General features: G+C 40.0%; 1 protein-coding gene across 12 annotated transcripts in view; it reads left to right on the top strand.

The window, feature by feature from the left end:
* SPPL3 (signal peptide peptidase like 3) overlaps positions 1–20342 on the top strand; it is a 108505-nt gene that overhangs the window by 69633 nt on the left and 18530 nt on the right. For 5 of the 12 annotated variants that reach the window (XM_036354189.1, XM_036354190.1, XM_036354197.1 and 2 more), the window contains 5 exons: positions 1286–1363; positions 9584–9672; positions 17081–17200; positions 17924–18002; positions 19254–19366. In XM_036354189.1, coding sequence (XP_036210082.1) covers positions 1286–1363; positions 9584–9672; positions 17081–17200; positions 17924–18002; positions 19254–19366 — 479 coding nt within the window. Of the gene's footprint in view, positions 1–1219; positions 1364–9583; positions 9673–17080; positions 17201–17923; positions 18003–19253; positions 19367–20342 lie in introns of all 12 variants that reach the window. The other 7 variants (XM_036354192.1, XM_036354193.1, XM_036354199.1 and 4 more) reach the window with 2 other exon arrangements.

The raw sequence follows: 20342 nt of genomic DNA, 5'->3' as shown, positions 1-20342 counted from the left end.
CCATAGGCTGATTGATGTAAACAAGGGTTAAGTTCTTATAGCATCTTATCAACGGTATAACTAAACTAGTGGCCCGGTGCACGAAATTTGTGCATGGGGGCGGGGTGTCCCTCAGCCTGGCCTGCACCCTCTCCAATCTGGGACCCCTCAGGCCTAAACCGGCCGTCAGACATCCCTCTCGCAATCTGGGACCACTGGCTCCTAATTGCTCACCTGCCTGCCTGATTGCCCCTAACCACTCTGCCTGCCAGCCTGCTCTCCCCAACTGCCCCCTGCCCCCCCATGTCGGCCTTCTCTCCCCATACTGACCCCCCTTGCCAGCCTGATCGCCCCACCACCCGCTGGCCTGCTCACCCCCAACTGCCCTCCCCTGCCAGCCTCATGGCCCCCAACTGCCCTCCCTGGCTGGCCTGATCACCCCAACTGTCCCTCCACCCCCCGCCGGCCTGGTTGCTCCTCACTGCCCTCTTCTGCCGGCCTGGTTGCCCCTCACTGCCCCTCCCTGCCAGTCTGGTCGCCCCCAACTGTCCCCCCCTGCTGGCCTGGTTGCCTCCAACTGTTCCCCCTGCTGGCATGGTCACCCCCAACTACCCCCCGCTGCTGAGTTGGTTGCCCCTCACGACCCCCCCTGCCGGCCTGGTCACCCCCAACTGCCCTCCCCCCCTCTGTCCTGGTCGCCCCTCACTGCTGCCCTCTGCCAGCCTGGTCACCCCTCACTGCCCCCCCTGCCGGCCTGGTCACCCCACACAGCCTGCTGTTCAGTCGTTTGGTCATTCCTCACTAATCCCCCTGCGGGCCTTGTTGCCCCACTCAGCCTGTTCGGTCGTCCATTCGGTTGTTTCGGATGTGACGATCTCTTAGGCTTTTAGTATATAGGTGCATTATTTGTTCTTTCATTAGTATATGTGACCTTTCGTTTGGCCTATTTTATATACTGGGTACATTTTTATAGTTTAAATCATTTATATTCTGATTATTTTCACCTAACAAAAATATTTTCCACAATCATCTTCATACTAATTTTTAGTACTAGTAATTTGGTATTTCTTTGTGGTACTGTCTTATTCCACTCTTGTTTGACATGTGGGTTGTTAAGGTAACCATCTTTTTATGTTCTTTTGCTTTGGTTGAATTATACAAGTTAAATATTCAAAACTTGAAATACTTCGGCAGAGAGTATAAACTGGCTTTTAGTATATAGTGCTGTATTGTTTTACAGGCAGGTTATACCAATTTAGGATCATGCATGTTTTAAACAAAATTTATGCTTATAAATGCACCACAGAATTATATCAATGGAAAAGATTTCTCTGGTGAACTTCTTTGTCTTACAAATGAGGAAACTGAAGCTCAACAAGATGAGGTAACTTGATAAAGATTACACAACTCATTTGGTGACAGAGTCTGGTTTGGGACCCAGTTGTTAGGGTGTTGGTCCCACTACATTATGTCTTTTATACTTTAGTAATATATTTCTGCAAAAAAGTAAATTGTGATGCCTTTAATTATACATTTAAATTGCCCTCATTGAATAAGTTTAGAAGTGTTTTCTCCTGTTTTCTGAAAAAGATTATATAAACTTGTATTTCTTCTTTAAATATATGATAGAACTCACCAGTGAAGCCATCTGAAGTCTGGCTTTTTGTGGAAAAATTCTTCATTGTTTTTTTCATGCTTTGTTCACTTTTTTTTTTCTTATTATTATTAAGTACTGGCAAGGAGCCCTAGCCAGTTTGGCTCAGTGGATAGAGCGTCGGCCTGTGTACTGAAGGGTCCTGGGTTCAGTTCCTGTCATGGGCACGTACCTCAGTTGCAGGCTCCTCTCTGGGTTGCCGGCTCAGTCCCCAGTAGGGGTGTGCAGGAGGCAGCCCATCAATGATTCTTTCTCATCATTGATGTTTCTCTCTCTCTCTCTGTCTCCCTCTCCCTTCCTCTCTGAAATCAATAAAAATATATTTTTTAAAAGTACTGGTAAGGATGTTTTTCTTTTTGTGGTAAAATAAATATAAAATGAAATTTACCATTTTATTCGTTTTTAAGAATAAAGTTCAGTAGCAGGTACAAGGTTTTAAAAACACGTTATTGTCTCTCTCTTTATTATAACCATTCTGATACTAGGGTGTGGAATGATTTCGAAGTCTGTGGCTTCGATTGCATTTCTCTAATAACCGGGATTAGGATGCTGAAAAGCTATTAAGCATCTTTTCACGTGCTTATTGGCCACATGATTTTTCCAGTTTGTTTCACCTTTTATCCCCCCTCCCCCAAAGTATTGATAAGGTGTGTTTTTTAAAAAACAACAGCAGCACAGGTTTAATGAGGTATAATGTGCCTACCATTAAGTTCTTCCATATAAAGTGTACAATTCAGTGGTTTCAGAATATTACTAAATTGTGTAAACATCACCATAATCCAATTTTAGGACATTTTCATCATCCCAAAAGAAATCTTGTACCCATTAGTAGTCATTCCCCTCCCCTCTCCCCCTACTCTAGGTAACCACTAATCTTTAGCTTTGTCTCTCAAGATTTGCCTGTCTTCTTTTTTAACATAGGTGTTTAAAGCAGCAAATTTCCCCCTAAGCACTGCTTTAACCGCATCCTCTAAATGTTATATTTTAATTTCATTCAAGTCAAGATGTTTTCTAACTTTCCTGGTGATTTTTTTTTCTTTTGACCTATGGTTTTTTAAATTACTTTCCAAATATTTAAGGATATTTCAGAATTCTCTCTGCTGTTGAAAGGAATTTCAACCACCTAATTCAATTTCGTTGTGGTAAGAGACATACCTTTAATGATTTCAATCCTTTTAAATTTGTTGAGGCTTGTTTTAGCATACAATCCATCCAGGAGGCTGTTCATGTGCAGTTGGAAAAATCAGCCTTCGACAGAGTTGAATGCAGTGGATGACATCGTCCGGTTTGTGTTTTAGAAAGGTTGTCTGGGTTGTGTGTGGGAAATAGACTGTTGTGTCACAGGAAACCTGGGAGAGACTGTTGCCCTAGTACAGGCGACAAATGACGATGGCTTTAACTAGAATAATAGTGGCGGATGAGGTGTCAGTAGGTTAGGGATGAGATTGCTGAGAGGATGGATATAGTTGGTATGAGAGAGAAGTCAGGAATGACTCCCAAAGTTTATGGCCTAAACACCTGGATCCAAAGATGGTGCCATTTTTGAGCTGGAAAACTCCATAAGAAAAGCAGATAATAAATTATTGGATAGCCGAAACCAGTTTGGATCAGTGGATGGAGCGTCGGCCTGCGGACTGAAGGGTCCCCGGTTCGATTCTGGTCAGGGGCATGTACCTGGGTTGCAGGCACATCCCCAGTGGGAGATGTGCAGGAGGCAGCTGATCGATGTTTCTCTCTCATCAATGTTTCTGACTCTCTATCTCTCTCCCTTCCTCTCTCTAGAGAATCAATGAAATATATTTTTAAAAAATAAAAATTAAAATAAAATAAAATAAAATAAAATAAAATAAAATATTGGATAAAACATTTGTGAAGTGGACTGCTATGTCCCACCAGGCTTTCACATCTCTGAGTACAGAGGGGAAATGATACCAAATAACACTAGATTCTAAAAGCCAAAGCACATCCTGGATTTAGGAGTCCTTATGTTTACCATCCCTTTACTGAGCTTTACTAGATTTCCTGTATTACTTAAAGCTGACACCCATCTCTCTTTAACCTTCCAGCTGTTCAGAAACAAAATAGCATAATTACTCATTTTATTAGTAAGTTCCCAAAGAGTTTGACAGACCTACAGGAGAGCATTGCGAGAGGGAGAGGCAGAGAAAAATAACTGGATATATATCCCGGTGACTATAGTTAATAATAATGTGTTATATACTTGAAATCTGCTAAGAAAGTAGATCTTACTAATAAGTATTCTGACCGCAAACAAAAGGCAACTAAGGGAGGTAGTGGATGTGTTAATTCATTTGATTGTGGTAATTATTTCACATTGTATACATATATAAAGACATTATGTTGTGTACCTTCAATATACAGATACTCCTTGACTTACGATGGGGTTACATCCTTACAAACCCATCGTAAGTTGAAAATATCGTATATCAAAAATGAATCGAATACACCTCACCTAGCCTACCTTCAATGTGCTCAGAACACTTACACATTAGCCTGCAGTTAGGCAGAATCATCTAACACAAAGCCTGTTTTGTAATAAAGCGTTAAATATCTCATGTAATTAAATACTGTACTGAAAGAAAACAGAGTGGTTGGATGGGTATTTGCCATTAATACACATAGTTGAAAATGCGCTGGGCCAGGATGGCTGAAGCGTTGCTGGGTGATGGGGGGTGACAGCACCAGGGTCATCCCTGTCTTTCTCTTCTGATGAGGCTGGAGAAGAGCTGCTTTCTACTGAATGTGTTTCACTTTTGCACGTTGTGAAGTTGAAAATTGTCATGTTGAACCACCATAAAGTTGGAAACCATCTGTACACAATTTTTTGTCAAAAATAATCTTTAAACAAAAGTTAAAGATAGTTTCCAGGTTGTGGTACAGGGAGAAAGATTCCCTAGGTGAGGAGGCGGAGCTGAGGCAGCTAGAGCTAGTAAGTCAGAATACAAAAAAGAAGAAAGCTTACAAAGAGAGAAACTCCGAGATCTGCAGAGGGACCCTTTGAGCATTGATCAGTGTGGATTGGTGCTACATGCGAGGAAATGAGCTCAGACTGAGGAAGGAACCATGTGGAAGAACTAAAAGGAAAAGTACCTGTTCCCTCCGGCAAGATTGGAAACAACTGAGGCCTGATGTGGCATCGGGTAGGAATTCAGAAAGGTCCTGCCTCAGTGTAGGAGATATTACCCTGCTCCAGACCTGCCTAATGAATCATAAAGCAGGGCCTGAACAGATTCAACTATTTCCAGGTAACTGACAGCATCCCAGAACAAAGCTTAAGAAGATTTATAGTCCTATAAAATTATCAGGCAGCCAATAGGAATATAAAAATACTGAGATGAGGTAAAATTCACCAAGTCTGGCAGACAAGCAAAGATTGCCAGGGAGCAAAGAGAAAGGAAAACATAACCAATAATGAGAATAATCAATCAAACCCAACCCAGAGCTGGCGCAGATGTTAGAATTAACAGAGAAGTACATCAGAACAGGTAGTATGATTATTACATATGTATAAAAAGTTAGCTAGATACTCTAAACTACCCAAATCAAACGTCTGGAAATGAAAATAATATCTCAGATAAATACATTGGATGGGATTAACATCAATTAGTCATTACAGAAGAAAAGAATCATGAAGTTGAAGATACAACAAAAACTACAAAATGAAATAGAGAAAAAGTGAAAAAAATCGTTAATGAAAAGAACATCCAACAGCAACCTCCAGCAGCGTAATGTATGAGTAACTGGAGTCTTTGAGAGGAAAGGGAAGGGAGGAACAGGAACGAGCTTGAAGGAGGAATGGCCACGCCCTGGCTGGTGGCTCAGTTGGTTGGAGTATGGAACCATTTGGCTGTGGGTTTGGTTTCTGGTCAGGCACATGCCTGGGTTGCGGGTTTCATCCCTGGTCAGGATGAGTCAGAAGGCATCCAGTTGATGTTTTGCTCTCACATTGATGGTTCTCTTTCCCTCTCCCTTCCTCTCTCTCTAAGATCAATTTTAAAAAAGAAAGAATGGCTAAAATTTTTTCACACTTGAAGAAAACTATAACCCACAGATCTAAGAAGCCCTACTCCAGGCATGAGAAACAGGAAGAAATTGCTCAAAACCAGTGATAAAATTGAAAACCAAAAAGCAGCCAGCACGGCTGGGGGCAGATATGTTCTGTACATAGGAATAAAAATAAGAATGGACATCCAATTCCTCATTGAATTCAAGTACAAGTGAGAAGACAGTGGAACAACACATTTAAAGTACAGAAAGAAAAATTGTCAACATAGAATCCTATAGCAAAAGTATCTTCTAAAAATGAAGACAAGGTAAGATATTTTCAGGTATACAAAACCTGGAAGAATTCATTACCAACTTTCACTACAGGAAATGTTAAAGGATGGACTTCAAGTAGATTAAAAATAGTATCAGTTGGAAATCTGGAGCTACACACACAAAAAATGAAGATCAAGAAATGGTAATTACATTGATAAACATAAAAGGGTTTTTGTGTTTTTTTTTACCTAAAATTGTTTAAAAGATAATTGTATAAATAAAAATATATCATGGAGTTTATAGCTTAACATGTAAAATGCCTGGCAATAATAGTACAAAGGTTGGAAAGGGGAAAAATAAATGTAACCACTGTAAGATTTTACACTGTCTATGAAGTAGTATACTATAACTGTGGGTTAGAAATGTATACTATAAACTTTAGCAACCACTAAAATAAAAGAACAAAGAGTTATAGCTAATAAGACAACAAAGAAGATAAAACAGAATCATAAAAAAAAAAAAATACTGTATTAATCCAAAAGAAGGCAGGTAAAAAAGGGAACCAAAAAAAAAAAAAGGACAAATAGAAAACAAATAATAACATGATAATATAATCATAGCAATAATTACATTAAATGAAACTGGCCTAAACACCCCCCAATTAAAAGGTAGGAATTATCAGATTGAATTAAAAAGCAAGATCCAATCACTGCTATAGATATAAAGCCAGAAAAAATACTTAGAGTGAAAGATTGAGAAAAGATAACCTTGCTTATACTCATCAAAAGGAAGCTGGAGTGCCTATATTAATATCAGATAAAGCAACTTCCACAGCAAGCAAGACATATTACTACAAAGAAGGTTGTTTAATGATAAAGGGATCAATTATGCACCAAGATACAATAATCCTAAATGTTTATACATCTATTAAAATACCTTAAATACATGAAGCAAAAGCTAATAGAACCGCAAAGAGAAATAAATCCATAAATGTAGCTGAAGATTTCAACACTCCCCCACCCCACCAATAATGAATAGAACAAATGGTCAGAAAATCAGCGATGCTATAATGGCTTGAACAAATCCAAGGTCACAAAGATTTACCCCCATGTTTTCGTCTAAGAGTTTTATAGTTTTAGCTCTCAAATTCTTTAAATTTAATTAGTTAAAATTAAATAACATGTAGAATTCAGTACCTCAGTGCACTCCCACATTTCAGGTGCTCATGTGGCTAATGTTACCACATTGGTCAGTATAGATGCAGAATATTTCCACCAACACAGGAAGTTCTTTTGGACACACAAACACCCTCAAATCCCTTTAAAAGAACATAGAAAATGAACTAAGCACTTGAACAGATAGTTCACAAAGAAATAAGTGGGCAAGCTCATATACATAAAATTGTTCAGAGTTAAAGAAGTCTGAATTGAAACAGAGGTGGTCCGAATAGCTGCAGCGATCCTGAGAAAGAACAAAGTAGGTGGGATCTCAATACCAGATATCAAGCTGTCTTACAAAGCCACTTTTCTCAAAACTGCCTGGTACTGGCACAAGAACAGACATATAGATCAATGGAATAGAATAGAGAGCACAGAAATCAGCCCGAACCAATATGCTCAATTAATATTTGACAAAGGAGGCAAGAACATACAATGAGTCAAGATAATCTCTTCAATAAATGGTGTTGGGAAAATTGGACAGATACATGCAAAAAAATGAAACTAGACCACCAACTTACACCATACACAAAAATAAACTCAAAATGGATAAAGACTTAAATATACAACGGGAAACCATAAAAATACTAGAAGAATCCAAAGGTGGCAAAACCTCAGACGTATGCCAAAGCAGTTTCTTCATTGATACAGCTCCTAGGGCATTGGAAACTAAAGAGAAAATAAACAAATGGGACTACATCAAAATAAAAAGCTTCTGCACAGCAAAAGAAACCATCAACAAAACAACAAGAAAGCCCACTGCATGGGAGAACATATTTGCCAATGTTATCACCGATAAGGGTTTAATCTCCAACATTTATAGGGAACTCATACAACTTAACAAAAGGAAGATAAACAATCCAATTAAAATGGGCAAAAGACCTAAATAGACACCTTTCAAAAGAGGACATTCAGAAAGCCAAGAGACATATGAAAACATGCTCAAAGTCACTAATCATCTGAGAGATGCAAATCAAAACAACAATGAGGTACCATCTCACACCTGTCAGAATGGCTATCATCAACAAATCAAAGACAAGTGCTGGAGAGGATGTGGAGAAAAAGGAACACTTGTGCACTGCTGGTGGGAATGTAGACTGGTGCAGCCACTATGGAAGACAGTATGGAGTTTCCTCAAAAAACTAAAAATGGAACCCCCATTTGACCCTGTGATCCCACTTCTAGGAATATATCCCAAGAAACCAGTCAGAAAGGATATATGCACCCCTATGTTCATAGCAGCACAATTCACCATAGCTAAGATCTGGAAACAGCCTAAGTGCCCATCAGTAGATGAATGGATTAGAAAACTGTGGTGCATCTACACGATGGAATACTATGCTGCTGTAAAAAGGAAGGAACTCTTACCATTTGCAACGTCATGGATGGAACTGGAGAGCATTACGCTAAGTGAAATAAGCCAGTCAATGAAGGAAAAATACCACATGATCTCACTCATTTATGGATAATAAAGACCATTATAAACTTATGAACAAAAATAGATACAGAGGCAGAGCTGCCTCAAACAAACTGTCAAACTACAGCAGGAAGGCTGGGGAGGGTTGAGGGGCAGGAGTGGGGGGTAAAGAGATCAACTAAAGGACTTGTATGCATGCATATAAGCATAACCAATGGACATAAGACACTGGGGTCAGGGGAGGTCAGGGGATTGTCAAGGGCGGGGAAAAAAAGGAGACATATGTAATACTCTTTATAATACTTTAAGCAATAAAACAATTTAAAAAAAAAAGAAACAGAGTGGCATTTTTAGTCCCCCATACTGACATACTTCCTTAAGGTCTTGACTGAGCAGTTACACCAATGAAGCCTTCCCTGCCCGCCCTATTAAAACTTCAAGCCTAATCTCTCCATTTCCTGCCCTTTTTCCTTAGCTCTTACCATCAATAGGCCACGTGCTTAACATAACTTTTCTTGTTTATTGTCAGTCCCTCCCTTTTTCCACGGAAAGCCTGTTTTACTCACTATTTATTGTCCTTCCAGTATCTGGAACAGTCCCAGGTACAATAGAAACTGATATTTGTTGTTGAGAAAGCTGACAAGGTATAGAGAAACAAGTACTTTCATAGCCTGCTACTGAGTAAATGGTCCATTCTGGAAGTAGTTGTGTAGTATGTGAAAGTCTCAAAATTGTGCTTGCCCTTTGACTCGACATTTCTCCCTGTAGGTATTTATCACATACGGAAGTAGTTAAGGGTGTGCTAGAAGATTCAGCCACAGTGGAACGCTTTTAAAACTCTTGAACTCTGACATATTGGAAGGAATGTAGATTGTTTTTGAAATGTGGCAAGAACTATTTTGCAGAATTGGTCAAAAGAGACCTTCCTTTCTCTCCTGTTACCTTAGCTTTTAAAAATACTGTTTTGTTACTGACTTTTTAAACTTACTTCTTCCTAAAGCAAAACTAAAAGTGACCTATTCAATTTTTCCACAGGTCCCTTAATATGGACTTTGAAAATCAAGATAAAGAGAAAGACAGTAACAGTTCTTCGGGGTCTTTCGGTGGCAACAGCAGCAATAATAGTAAGGCGCTTTATGTCAGTTAACTTTCCTGCCTGTCGTCGCTTCTTGATTATTTCTGTAACCCAGTTCATCCACTGGGTTCAAGATGTACGTTTGCTGTAACAAGATCTAATCTGTATGGTATAATTTGTTAAGTTATTATGTTTTGAATCTGAGCTGATTTCCTGTGTGCTGCTTCTAACTCATGCCCAAAAGCTGGCTGCTGGGGTTCTTTATCCTCCCAAAGATAAGCAAGGTAGTTGACTATCTGCCCATTTATGACTTTATTTCAGTATTTTGTTGAGGCTGATAATTTTGTTAGTAAATCATAAATTCATTCCGTGACTCTTAAAGATAGCTACTTGAAGTACTTGTAAAAACTAAGTACTGTATCTCTTCTGAATTTAAAATCCTATAAGAATACTTGTTTAAAAAAATACACAGAAGGTGTGGTATATGGCAAATGCTCATATTCATTATTCATAATAGCCAAAAAGTAGAAACAACTCAAAGATCCATAAGATAGTGAATGGATTAACAAAATATGGCCTATTTATGTATAATATACATGAAATGCTGTTCAGCATTGAAAAGATTGAAGTACAGGCTGTACTATGGATGGAACTCAAAACACTGTTAAGTAAAAGAAGCCAGACAGAAAAGAATACATATTGTATGAGTCATTTATATGAAATTTCCAAAAAGGCAAATACATAGAGACAGAAGGTAGATTAGTGGTTGCCTGGGCCTAGGGATGGGAATAATTAACTAACCTGGCATGAGGAAATCTTCTTGAGTTGATGAAAGTGTACTAAAATTATTTTATGGGGATGGTTTCACACTTTGGTAAACTTACCACAAAAAATGAATTATACACTTAAACGAGTGAATTTTATAAATTGTACCTCAATATAGTGATAGAAAATTGGTAATCCTATCTAATAAAGATGTAATATGCAAATTGACCATCACTCCAACAAACAAGAAGGCTAGCAGGGGAGGGCAGTTGTGGGCGATCAGGCCAGCAGGAGAGAGCAGTTGGGAGGGACCAGGCCTGCAGGGGAGGGCAGTTGGGGGGGACCAGGCTAGCAGGGGAGGGCCGTTGGGAGGGACCAGGCCTGCAAGGGAGGGCAGGCAGTTGGGGGGGACCGGGCTGGCAGGGGAGGGCAGTTGGGGGGACCCAGGCCTGCAGGGGAGGGCAGTTGTGGGGGACCAGGCCTGCAGGGGAGGACAGTTAGGGGTGACCAGACCGGCAGGGGAGGGCAGTTAGGGGCTATCGGGCCGGCAGGGGAGTAGTTAGGCATTGATCAGGCTGGCAGGGGAGTGGTTAGGGGGTGAGGGTGATCAGGCCGGCAGGGGAGTGGTTAGGGGGTGAGGGTGATCAGGCTGGCAGGGGAGTGGTTAGGGGGTGAGGGTGATCAGGCCGGCAGGGGAGTGGTTAGGGGGTGAGGGTGATCAGGCCGGCAGGGGAGTGGTTAGGGGGTGAGGGTGATCAGGCCGGCAGGGGAGTGGTTAGGGGGTGAGGGTGATCAGGCCGGCAGGGGAGTGGTTAGGGGGTGAGGGTGATCAGGCTGGCAGGGGAGTGGTTAGGGGGTGAGGGTGATCAGGCTGGCAGGCAGAAGCGGTTAGGGGCAATCAGGCAGGCAGGCAGGCGAGCAGTTGGGAGCCAGCAGTGCTTCCTCGAGGGGTCTCAGATTGGAGAGGGTGCAGGCTGGGCTGAAGGACACCCCTCTCCCCCTGTGCAATAATTTCGTGTACTGGGCCTCTAGTGTTTATTATAAAAAGAAAATGAATTAGCAATAAGGAGATTTGGTTTGATAATATTAAGAGATTGGTATTGGATATCTACTATGCATTCGGCATTCTCTGAAGTATATTGAAAGATGCAAAAGTGTAAGAGCTGGTTCCCAAGCTGTCCCAGGGGCAGTGTGGGCAAAATCATTTCGAAAGGGTGATAAATGCTAAGACAGACATAGCAAACACCGCTTCCCATCTGATACCTACAGTAGATACTTCTGACCCTTAACATAGCCTCAGAATCCTTCTGAACAAGCACTTACCAGCAGCAGATCAGAGGAAATACTAGAGGTGAAGTCATTTTGACATATATATACAAAGAGAGTAAAGAGAGCCCAGCTGGTATTGCTCAGTGGTGTGAGTGTAGACCCATGAACCAAGAGGTCCCGGTTCTATTCCCATGGGTTGTGGGCTCAGTCCCCGGTGTGGGGCATGCTGGGGGCAGCCAGTCGATGATTCTCTCTCATCATTGAGGTTTCTGTCTCTCCTTCTTCCTCTCTGAAATCAATAAGAATATATTTTTTTAAAGAAAGTGTAAAGAGAAAGGCAAGTCAGGGTGAGCAACAGTGAATCAGATTAGTGAGGGACTCTTTTTCCTAGAAAAGGTGAGTTTGACTTGAAACAGTGAACTTGGATTGGTGGAGAAGTCGTTCCAGGTGGGAAGGACATAACAGCAGGCACAGAGAGCGAGTATGACCTACAGGTTAACATCACCATTGAGTAAGGAGGAAATACTAGGGATCGAATATAAAGTTAGATAGAAATATGGAGGGTCTTAGAGGTTACATTGGAGATCACTTAATAGCTACTTCAGTTTCTCTAGTTATTGTCATATCCCACCAATGAAATTGTACTTGCCCAGTTTTCACCCAGTTAAATGTTGTCCCCAGGAGTATAAAGTGTGCATGATAAATGCAGTGAGTAGGATCATTTAAGTATGAGTCTTTTCTTAAACTTATAACATAGATCCTTGTAGGAGATAGAATGCCATACCAGTAAATTACCAGGAGCCAGGTAAAACCCAGTGTCAAGATCTGATTTTCAGGTTAAATTATTAGCAGCTTGCTATCTATCAACATTGTAAGCCAAATCACTTTATACTAGTACTCTTTTTTAAAAAATATATATTTTATTGATTTTTTACAGAGAGGAAGGGAGAGGGATAGAGAGTTAGAAACATTGATGAGAGAGAAACACCAATCAGCTGCCTCCTGCACACTCCCCACTGTGGATGTGCCCGCAACCAAGGTACATGCCCTTGACCGGAATCGAACCTGGGACCCTTGAGTCTGCAGGCTGACGCTCTATCCACTGAGCCAAACCGGTTAGGGCTATACTAGTACTCTTGAAACTCTTTTAAAAATCCTGTATTATATAGCATATATGCAAATGAGTACTTACACCAGATTATAAATCTGTTCTACATTGCATCACAGAAATCTAAGAGAAATAAAATTAAGTACAATTTTATCCTCAAATAAATAAGTGGTTAAGTTAGTCCATACAGTGGAAAGAAGATATCTGCAACATCAGTTTTTAATTTCTCATTAATCAGCATGTAAAAAACAGGAAATGGTTGTTTAAATGGTCATTTTCTGAAGTCTACCTCCTATGTTATGCTGAATTATCCTCAACAAATATGTTTCTTCAGTGCCTAATCTGGGCCATGGATACCAAAAAGATAAGCACAGATTAAGCTAGAATGCAGTCCACACTCCACATAATGAAAGAAATGACCATTGTAGAGAAGGCCAGTACTTGATTATGGAGCATGACACCATTCCAGACTGAAGGGATAGCATGCATTTATCAAAAATCAAAGAAATGATAGCCTGAAAGATGAACAGAGAAATAGAAGAGATTGGGTAGGTGCTAAACAGATTGAAGTCACAAATGAGCAGCAGTGTGGAACTGGGGGGAAGCTTATAAGAAAAGGACTGAGTGTTGAAATTTTGTCAAGAGCCCTGGCCAGTGCCCTCAGTTGGTGGGACATTGTCCCATGCAATGAAAGATTGCTAGTTTGATTCCCGGTCAGGGCACATGCCCTGGTTTAGGGCTCCATCTCCAGTAGGGGGCGTGCAGGAGGCAGTCAAGCTCGATGTTTCGCTCTCCCTTCCTCTCTCTCTAAAAATCAATTTAAAAATCTTTAGAAAAAGAAAGATTTTGGCAAGAATGTTCTGAACCGTTTGAAGGAGAAAGTGAATGGTAGAAAGAGGTTTCTTAAAGGTTGTAGTTGCCTACTCCCAAAATAAATAAGAATCAAGACATCAAAATGAGTGGACGACAGCTAGGCATAACAGCATGGCTATTTCTCACAATGTTGAGTGGAAGAAGCCAGACACAAAAAAATACATATTACGTAATTCCATGTATGTAATAAGTTTTAAAAGGCAAAATAAATATATAGTAGTATTTTAAGGTGCATGCTTGGGTAGAAAACATATAAAGTAGAGCAAAGAAGAAAGACTCATGAAAGGCAGCTAACCCTTTGGAGGTAAGAGAGAGAGATTAGTGACGAGGAGGGCACAAGAAAGACTTCTGAGGTTGGCAAGGTTCTGTTTCTTGGCCTGGAAGAAATTAGCTATGTGATGATTCACTGTGCTCCTCACATTTGTTTCATACTCTTCTCTGTACGTGTGCTGTGTTTTACAGTAAAAAGAGTTAGAAAGGAGAGGGAGCAGCCCCTCAGGGTCCTCTCTAATTTTCCCTCCTCTTGCTCTTCCTCGTCACTACGCCTGCCCCAAGAAGTCTCTATAAAGATTTTTACCCCGGGCACATCAGGCCTTCATTTAATTAGTATTAAGTGGGGTTTTTTAAAGTGCCCCTCCCTTCCCATTATCTAATAAATTGAAGTCCTTTCCTAGGTTTTTCATGTAATTTATTTTAACTACGAGGATTGATGGAAACATACAGTTGGAATTCTCTTCATTAAGAAGGACATACATCTTTATCTCCCCATCTACACTCTAAACTTTGTAAGATCTGGAAATGACTTTTTAAAATTCCTCATGTTGCCTACTAGATAATAGGTGTTCAGTAAATACTTGGTTAAAAGCATGCTTCTCTCATGGAGGTACCAAATCAATAACTTTCTTAGCAGTTATCAGCAGTACACTGGTGTGTTGCTTGATGTCTGCTAATTATATGACCAGACATATAATTAGCCTATAGCCATGTTCACTGAATGCTAAACATGTCTCTGTACATAATTTGTAATTCTAACACCAGGCATTTTTCTTTTGTTGATGTTGGCTTTAAATATAATGCAGCTGCACTTAAGTCCTCCCAATTATGGCTGCTCTGTTTGCTTTGCTGTTTTGTTTTGATGTCCCTGGATTTTGGCTAAAATTGTTAATTACTAGCTCCTTTCCCTTCAGGACCATTTTCTACAGCCCTTTAAAAGTGCGGTATTAAAGTTGTGTACACTGTATTAGGCAGCATATGGTTGGCAACTAAAGGGGCTTAACTTGTCGTGTGACACTGCTGTTTGGTAAGCTCTCTTGGGCACCCTTCCTTAACACTAACGGTGGGAGCAGTGTCTAACACCCCAGTTAAAAATCTCTGCTTTCAAAAAAGAAAAAACTGCATTCAGTCTAATTCAAGAAAGGTTCTTTGTATTCAGTTTTGCGTTTTAATTGCAGAATGAATTTCTAAAATTTAGATTTATTATAAACAAATACTTCTCATGCCTGACTTACTAAACAGTATTTGTTCTAGCCAGCCATTCAGTTTTTCTGTTCATATTTTAAACGAATACAATTAATCTGTAGACTATATGATGCTTCATTTTACAGAAAAGGGGATGTATTTTAAGATTTATAGATTTCTTAAAAGACTTGTTTTTACCTTATAATAAAAATCATTCATTTGAGAAACCATTATTTTCTGTTGTGAAAGGCACCTGAAATTTGCCTACTCTAGTTCTTTGAACTATTGTAGAACACTAAGAAAACCCCACAAAATTAAGTGAAATATAGTTAGAGATTTCATAGAGTTTTGTCTTATAAATGTCCATAAGCTACCCCCTCCCCCAACCCCACCAAATGATCCGTGGACTATAGTGAGATACAGCATCCACCTCTTCTCCAGATCATTTCTGTATGTCTTTTTTTTTTTTTAATTTTTTTAAATTGATTTCAGAGAGGAAGGGAAAGAGAGATAGAAAATCAATGATGAGAAAGAATCATTGATGGGCTGCCTCCTGTACACCACTTACTGGGGATTGAGCCCACAAACTGGACATGTGCCCTGACTGGGAATTGGACCCAGGACCCTTCAGTCCACAGGCCGACGCTCTACCCACTGAGCAAAACTGGCTGGGGATAATTATCTATTTATTTATTTATTTTATTGATTTCAGAGAGGAAGGAAGAGGGAGAGAGAGATAGAAACATCAGTGATGAGAGAGAGTCATTGATTGGCTGCCTCTTGCACACCCCCTACTGGGGATGGAGCCCGCAACCCTGGCATGTGCCCTTGACTGGAATCGAACCCAGGACCTTCAGTCTGAGCTCAAGCCACTAAGCCAAACCGGCTAGGGCTTCTGTTTGTCTTGACATATAGATCACTCTTCCTAAATTGAATTACTCTATTCCTAAGTGAATTATTTGACTCATCTACCCAGCTAATAAGCAGTTTTGTTTTGTAGAAATATTTAATATTTTATTTCACCAAAATCCCTAAATAATGTTCTTAGGGACGGGTAAGTTTATTGAAGAACAATTTTTTTTTAAAATATATTTTATTGATTTTTTTTCAGAGAGGAAGGGAGAGAGATAGAGAGTTAGAAACATCGATGAGGGAGAAACATCGATCAGCTGCCTCCTGCACACCCCCTACTGGGGATGTGCCCGCAACCCAGGTACATGCCCTTGACCGAAATCGAACCTGGGACCTTTCAGTCCGCAGGCCATCGCTCTATCCACTGAGCCAAACCGGTTTCGGCCCAAAGAACAATTTTTAAATGTTGGTTGCTAATTGCAACCCTTTGTGTCTAGTTATGTTCATCCTGGGCTTGGGCCTGGGCATTGTAATTTTTTCTAAGCTCCCCAAGGTGATTCTGATGATCATCCAAGAACAGAGAACCACTGTGCTAAATACTATTTGTTCCTTAAAATGTTCCCACAAGATAATTTTTCTGATCTGCTGTTTTCAGATGTTTTGTTCTCTCCCTTTCCCCACCCCCAAAGTCAGCCCTCAACTATAGCAACAGTGAGGGAGAGTTATTAACATCGGCACATTAAACCCACGGATGATGGGAAATAATTCCAGTCAGTGGGTTTAAACTCCCTTTTACCAAGCCTGTACACAAAACCCCAAATGCACTCAAATTGACAACTCTGAATGTTTACTACCTTCGAATGTTCTTGATTCCGTTTCTGTTTTTGTTCTTGGCACCCTGTCACCTGGATGGCTAGCACCTTAGTTCAAGTATTTTTTGAGCAGCTACTGTAATGAAGGCATTCTGAGGAGAGCAGGTAGTTATAGTCTCCTCGGGCAAGAAAGATTTAGGCGGCCTACAGAATCTGTATCTTATATACTAGTCCCTAGAACTGTCTGCATTCTAATAAGTTAATGTATCTAAAGTACATGGCATGCTGTACATTAATATGTTCCCTTTTCTCTCTTTTAGGTATCCAAACTATTGACTCTACCCAGGCCCTGTTCCTTCCAATTGGAGCATCTGTCTCTCTCCTAGTTATGTTCTTCTTCTTTGACTCAGTTCAAGTAGTTTTTACAATATGTACAGCAGGTAAATTAATTTCTGTCTATTCTTAACATTAACCTAAAAGGAAATGTGTTCACCATTTTTTATCATTCAAAAGTTAAGATTTATACACTATGCCATTCATCAAGTTTTTCTTCATAAGTCTGGCTTTTCCTCCTCTCACCCCTCCTTGAGCCACTTGAGACACATATTTCAAACCTGCCAACATGTCTGAACAGAAGGCCAGGGGTTGAAACCTCGCGAGCTTTATGACACCAGAGCAGATTGCTTGGGCTGTGGCTCCTTGTCTGGTAGCTCACTAGAAGCCATTTGGCTGAGTGTCATCGGCACCCCTGACTGATGTTTCCACAGATAGAAAATCAAGGCAATTCGACTGTCGGCTCTCTGATCAGTTTTTACGCTCAGCAGCGATGGAAATGTATAATATATGAACAGAATGCTAGATTTGCTAGGAGTTAACCCCCTCGCCCGATATTTATCTTTTCTTATTGAGATAGAAGAGAATGAGAAAATCTACCTGTGCTTCCCCTACTTTCTTCAAATCAGGCACTTAAAAAAAAAAAAAAAAAGAGCTCATCTGTGCGATGCTAAAGGGAAATACTTTTATTCTCTGGTTAATTTGATTGTATCTATGTGCCAAGAAAAGTATTCTGGGAAATGATTAAGTTTCCATAAGTCATGCCATTTTTTATAATGGAAAAATAAATCATACACAACAAAATTTAACTATACATTTTCTCTCTGTAGTTCTTGCAACGATAGCTTTTGCTTTTCTTCTTCTCCCGATGTGCCAGTATTTAACAAGACCTTGTTCACCTCAGAACAAGTAAGTTGGGAATTTCCCCTAAGTTATAAACTTGTGGTTTTTTTCACACTTGCTAGCATTATTAGGAGCCTAACTTTTTTTTTTTTAATTTTATTGATTGATGAGAGAGAGAGAAATTTGTTCCACTTATTTGTTCATTCATTGGTTGCTTCTTGTATGTGCCCTGACCGTGGTTGGAACCCACAACCTTTGGACAATACTGACTGAGCTACCTGGCCAGGGCCAGGTCTAAATTTCTTGGTCTTGTATTGACTGGAGCTCACACATGCTAGAAAACTGGGAAGTGAGATGTTTGATTTTTAAAATTGGAAGATAGTAACACTTCCTTTTGCACCTTCTTGTAGCAGAGGAAATATAAACAAATCCTAGGAAGTCAGAGTCGGCGTAATATGCTTCCTGCTTAGCTTATTGAAAGATGAGAATTTTCCTTTTAAAGCACCACTTTCATTCTTTTACTAGTGAGTGAGTGGGATCTGAAAATAGTGGTTGACTGACATTCTTTGCCTTTTATCTCTGGTGACCTACAGTCACTTAGGGTAATCCCATTGTTCACACCTTAACCCCTACAGCTGCTCCATGGAAACCGAAGTCTCTTGTTGACGGAGATGCTGTATGCACTTGGGAAACTATCACTTGAGGCAGCTGATATTCCCAGGAATTAGTGATAATCAGATAGCTTTATTATCTTATAGTATTAATTCATCTTTGCTAAATGACTTGAATTAGTAACGTTCCTAAATATTTTCCTCATACAATAGAATTCCCCCTGTGCTTAGAATCTTCAAAGATTGATGTTGTCATTTTAACTTTCTAAAAACCCATGTTGATAATTTGGGATAAAAAGTACATTATCAGCCCTGGCCAGTTTGTCTCAGTGGATAGTGAGTGTTGGGCTGCCGACTGAAGGGTCCCCGGTTTGATTCCGGTCAAGGGCACACGTCTGGGCTGCGGGCTCAATCCCCCGTAGGGGGCACGCAGGAGGCAGCCCATCAATGATTCTCTCTCATCGATGTTTCTCTCTCCCTCTCCCTTCCTCTCTGAAATCAATAAAAATATATATTTTTAAAAGTACATTATCAGATGGGTTCAGACTCTGGTTTACTCCAAAGAGGTTTGGGTATTTTTATATCAGGGATCTCGTTACTTGCCTCCTACTCTAATATGGCCCTAATGAACCCTGATCATGAAGAGAGCTTGGTTAGTGAATAACATTTATTGCCCATTAGTCCAGTAAATGTCATGTGTTTCCAGGATTTCCTTTGGCTGCTGTGGACGTTTCACTGCTGCTGAGCTGCTGTCATTCTCTCTGTCTGTCATGCTTGTCCTCATCTGGGTTCTCACTGGCCATTGGCTTCTCATGGATGGTGAGTAACTAACATGTGAGAAGTTAAAATTCCAATTTAGTTTATAGGTAGTTACATTGGGTCCCCCCTTCATCTGCTGTCTGTATATTAGTCATACTACTTTTGATTACCATGGATATAAGGTATCCAAAGGTAGTGTTACTGAGTTTTTTTTACTATTTTTACCCACATTTTAAAGATTTTTTAAGAAGAGCTTTTTTGAGGTATAATTCACATACATACTACATATAACTTACCTATTTAAAGTGTATAATTCAGTGGTTTTTAGTATAATCACAGAGTTGTACAACCATCACTACAGTCGATTTTAGTGCATTTTTATCACCCACCCTCTAAAACAGAGGTCGCCAGCTGGTGGTCCGTGCGGTCTGGAAGTTGGCGACTGCTGCTCTAAACACATCCCCAGCAGCAGTTACTTTCCCTGCCCCCACCCAGGCCGTCACCCACTGGTCTGCCTTGTGTCTCTGAATTTGCCTCTTCTGGACAGTGCAGAACCAAGGATGTCCTTCTGCTCATGGTCAAACTGGATAGAATTTAACAAAAAGGATTTTAAACTCTATTTTTCCCCCCTGTAGTCCAGAATCAATAACATCGTCTTAATAGAGAAGAAATTTTAAACCTAAGGGAAACTAAAATCTTACTCTTCTATTTTAAGAGATTTTTTTCTCTCATAACTTATTTTAACCAGTGGAAGGATTTGAAATTTATATGTACCAAATTAACTAGTGAAAAACTCTAAGAAGCTGCATATTAACAGGGAAGAAACTATAGAGTGGATTGTAAGCTCTGTAAAATTATATTTGAACGGCATATGTTATTTTAATCAAAGGTGATAATTACAGAAAAAGTACTTTTTAACATACAAAATATATGATATACTTACTTTACTTATTTTTAAGTATGTTTTTTGCTTAAGAAGATAAAATTATAGTGATGGAGAATAGATAAGTGATTATGTGGAGAGAAGAGTTTGAAT

The sequence above is a fragment of the Myotis myotis genome, unplaced genomic scaffold, assembly GCF_014108235.1.
Source record: "Myotis myotis isolate mMyoMyo1 unplaced genomic scaffold, mMyoMyo1.p scaffold_m19_p_20, whole genome shotgun sequence".
NCBI lineage: Eukaryota > Metazoa > Chordata > Mammalia > Chiroptera > Vespertilionidae > Myotis > Myotis myotis.
The sequence above is the reverse complement of the archived record's forward strand: the minus strand, read 5'-3'. Positions and strand labels throughout refer to the sequence as shown.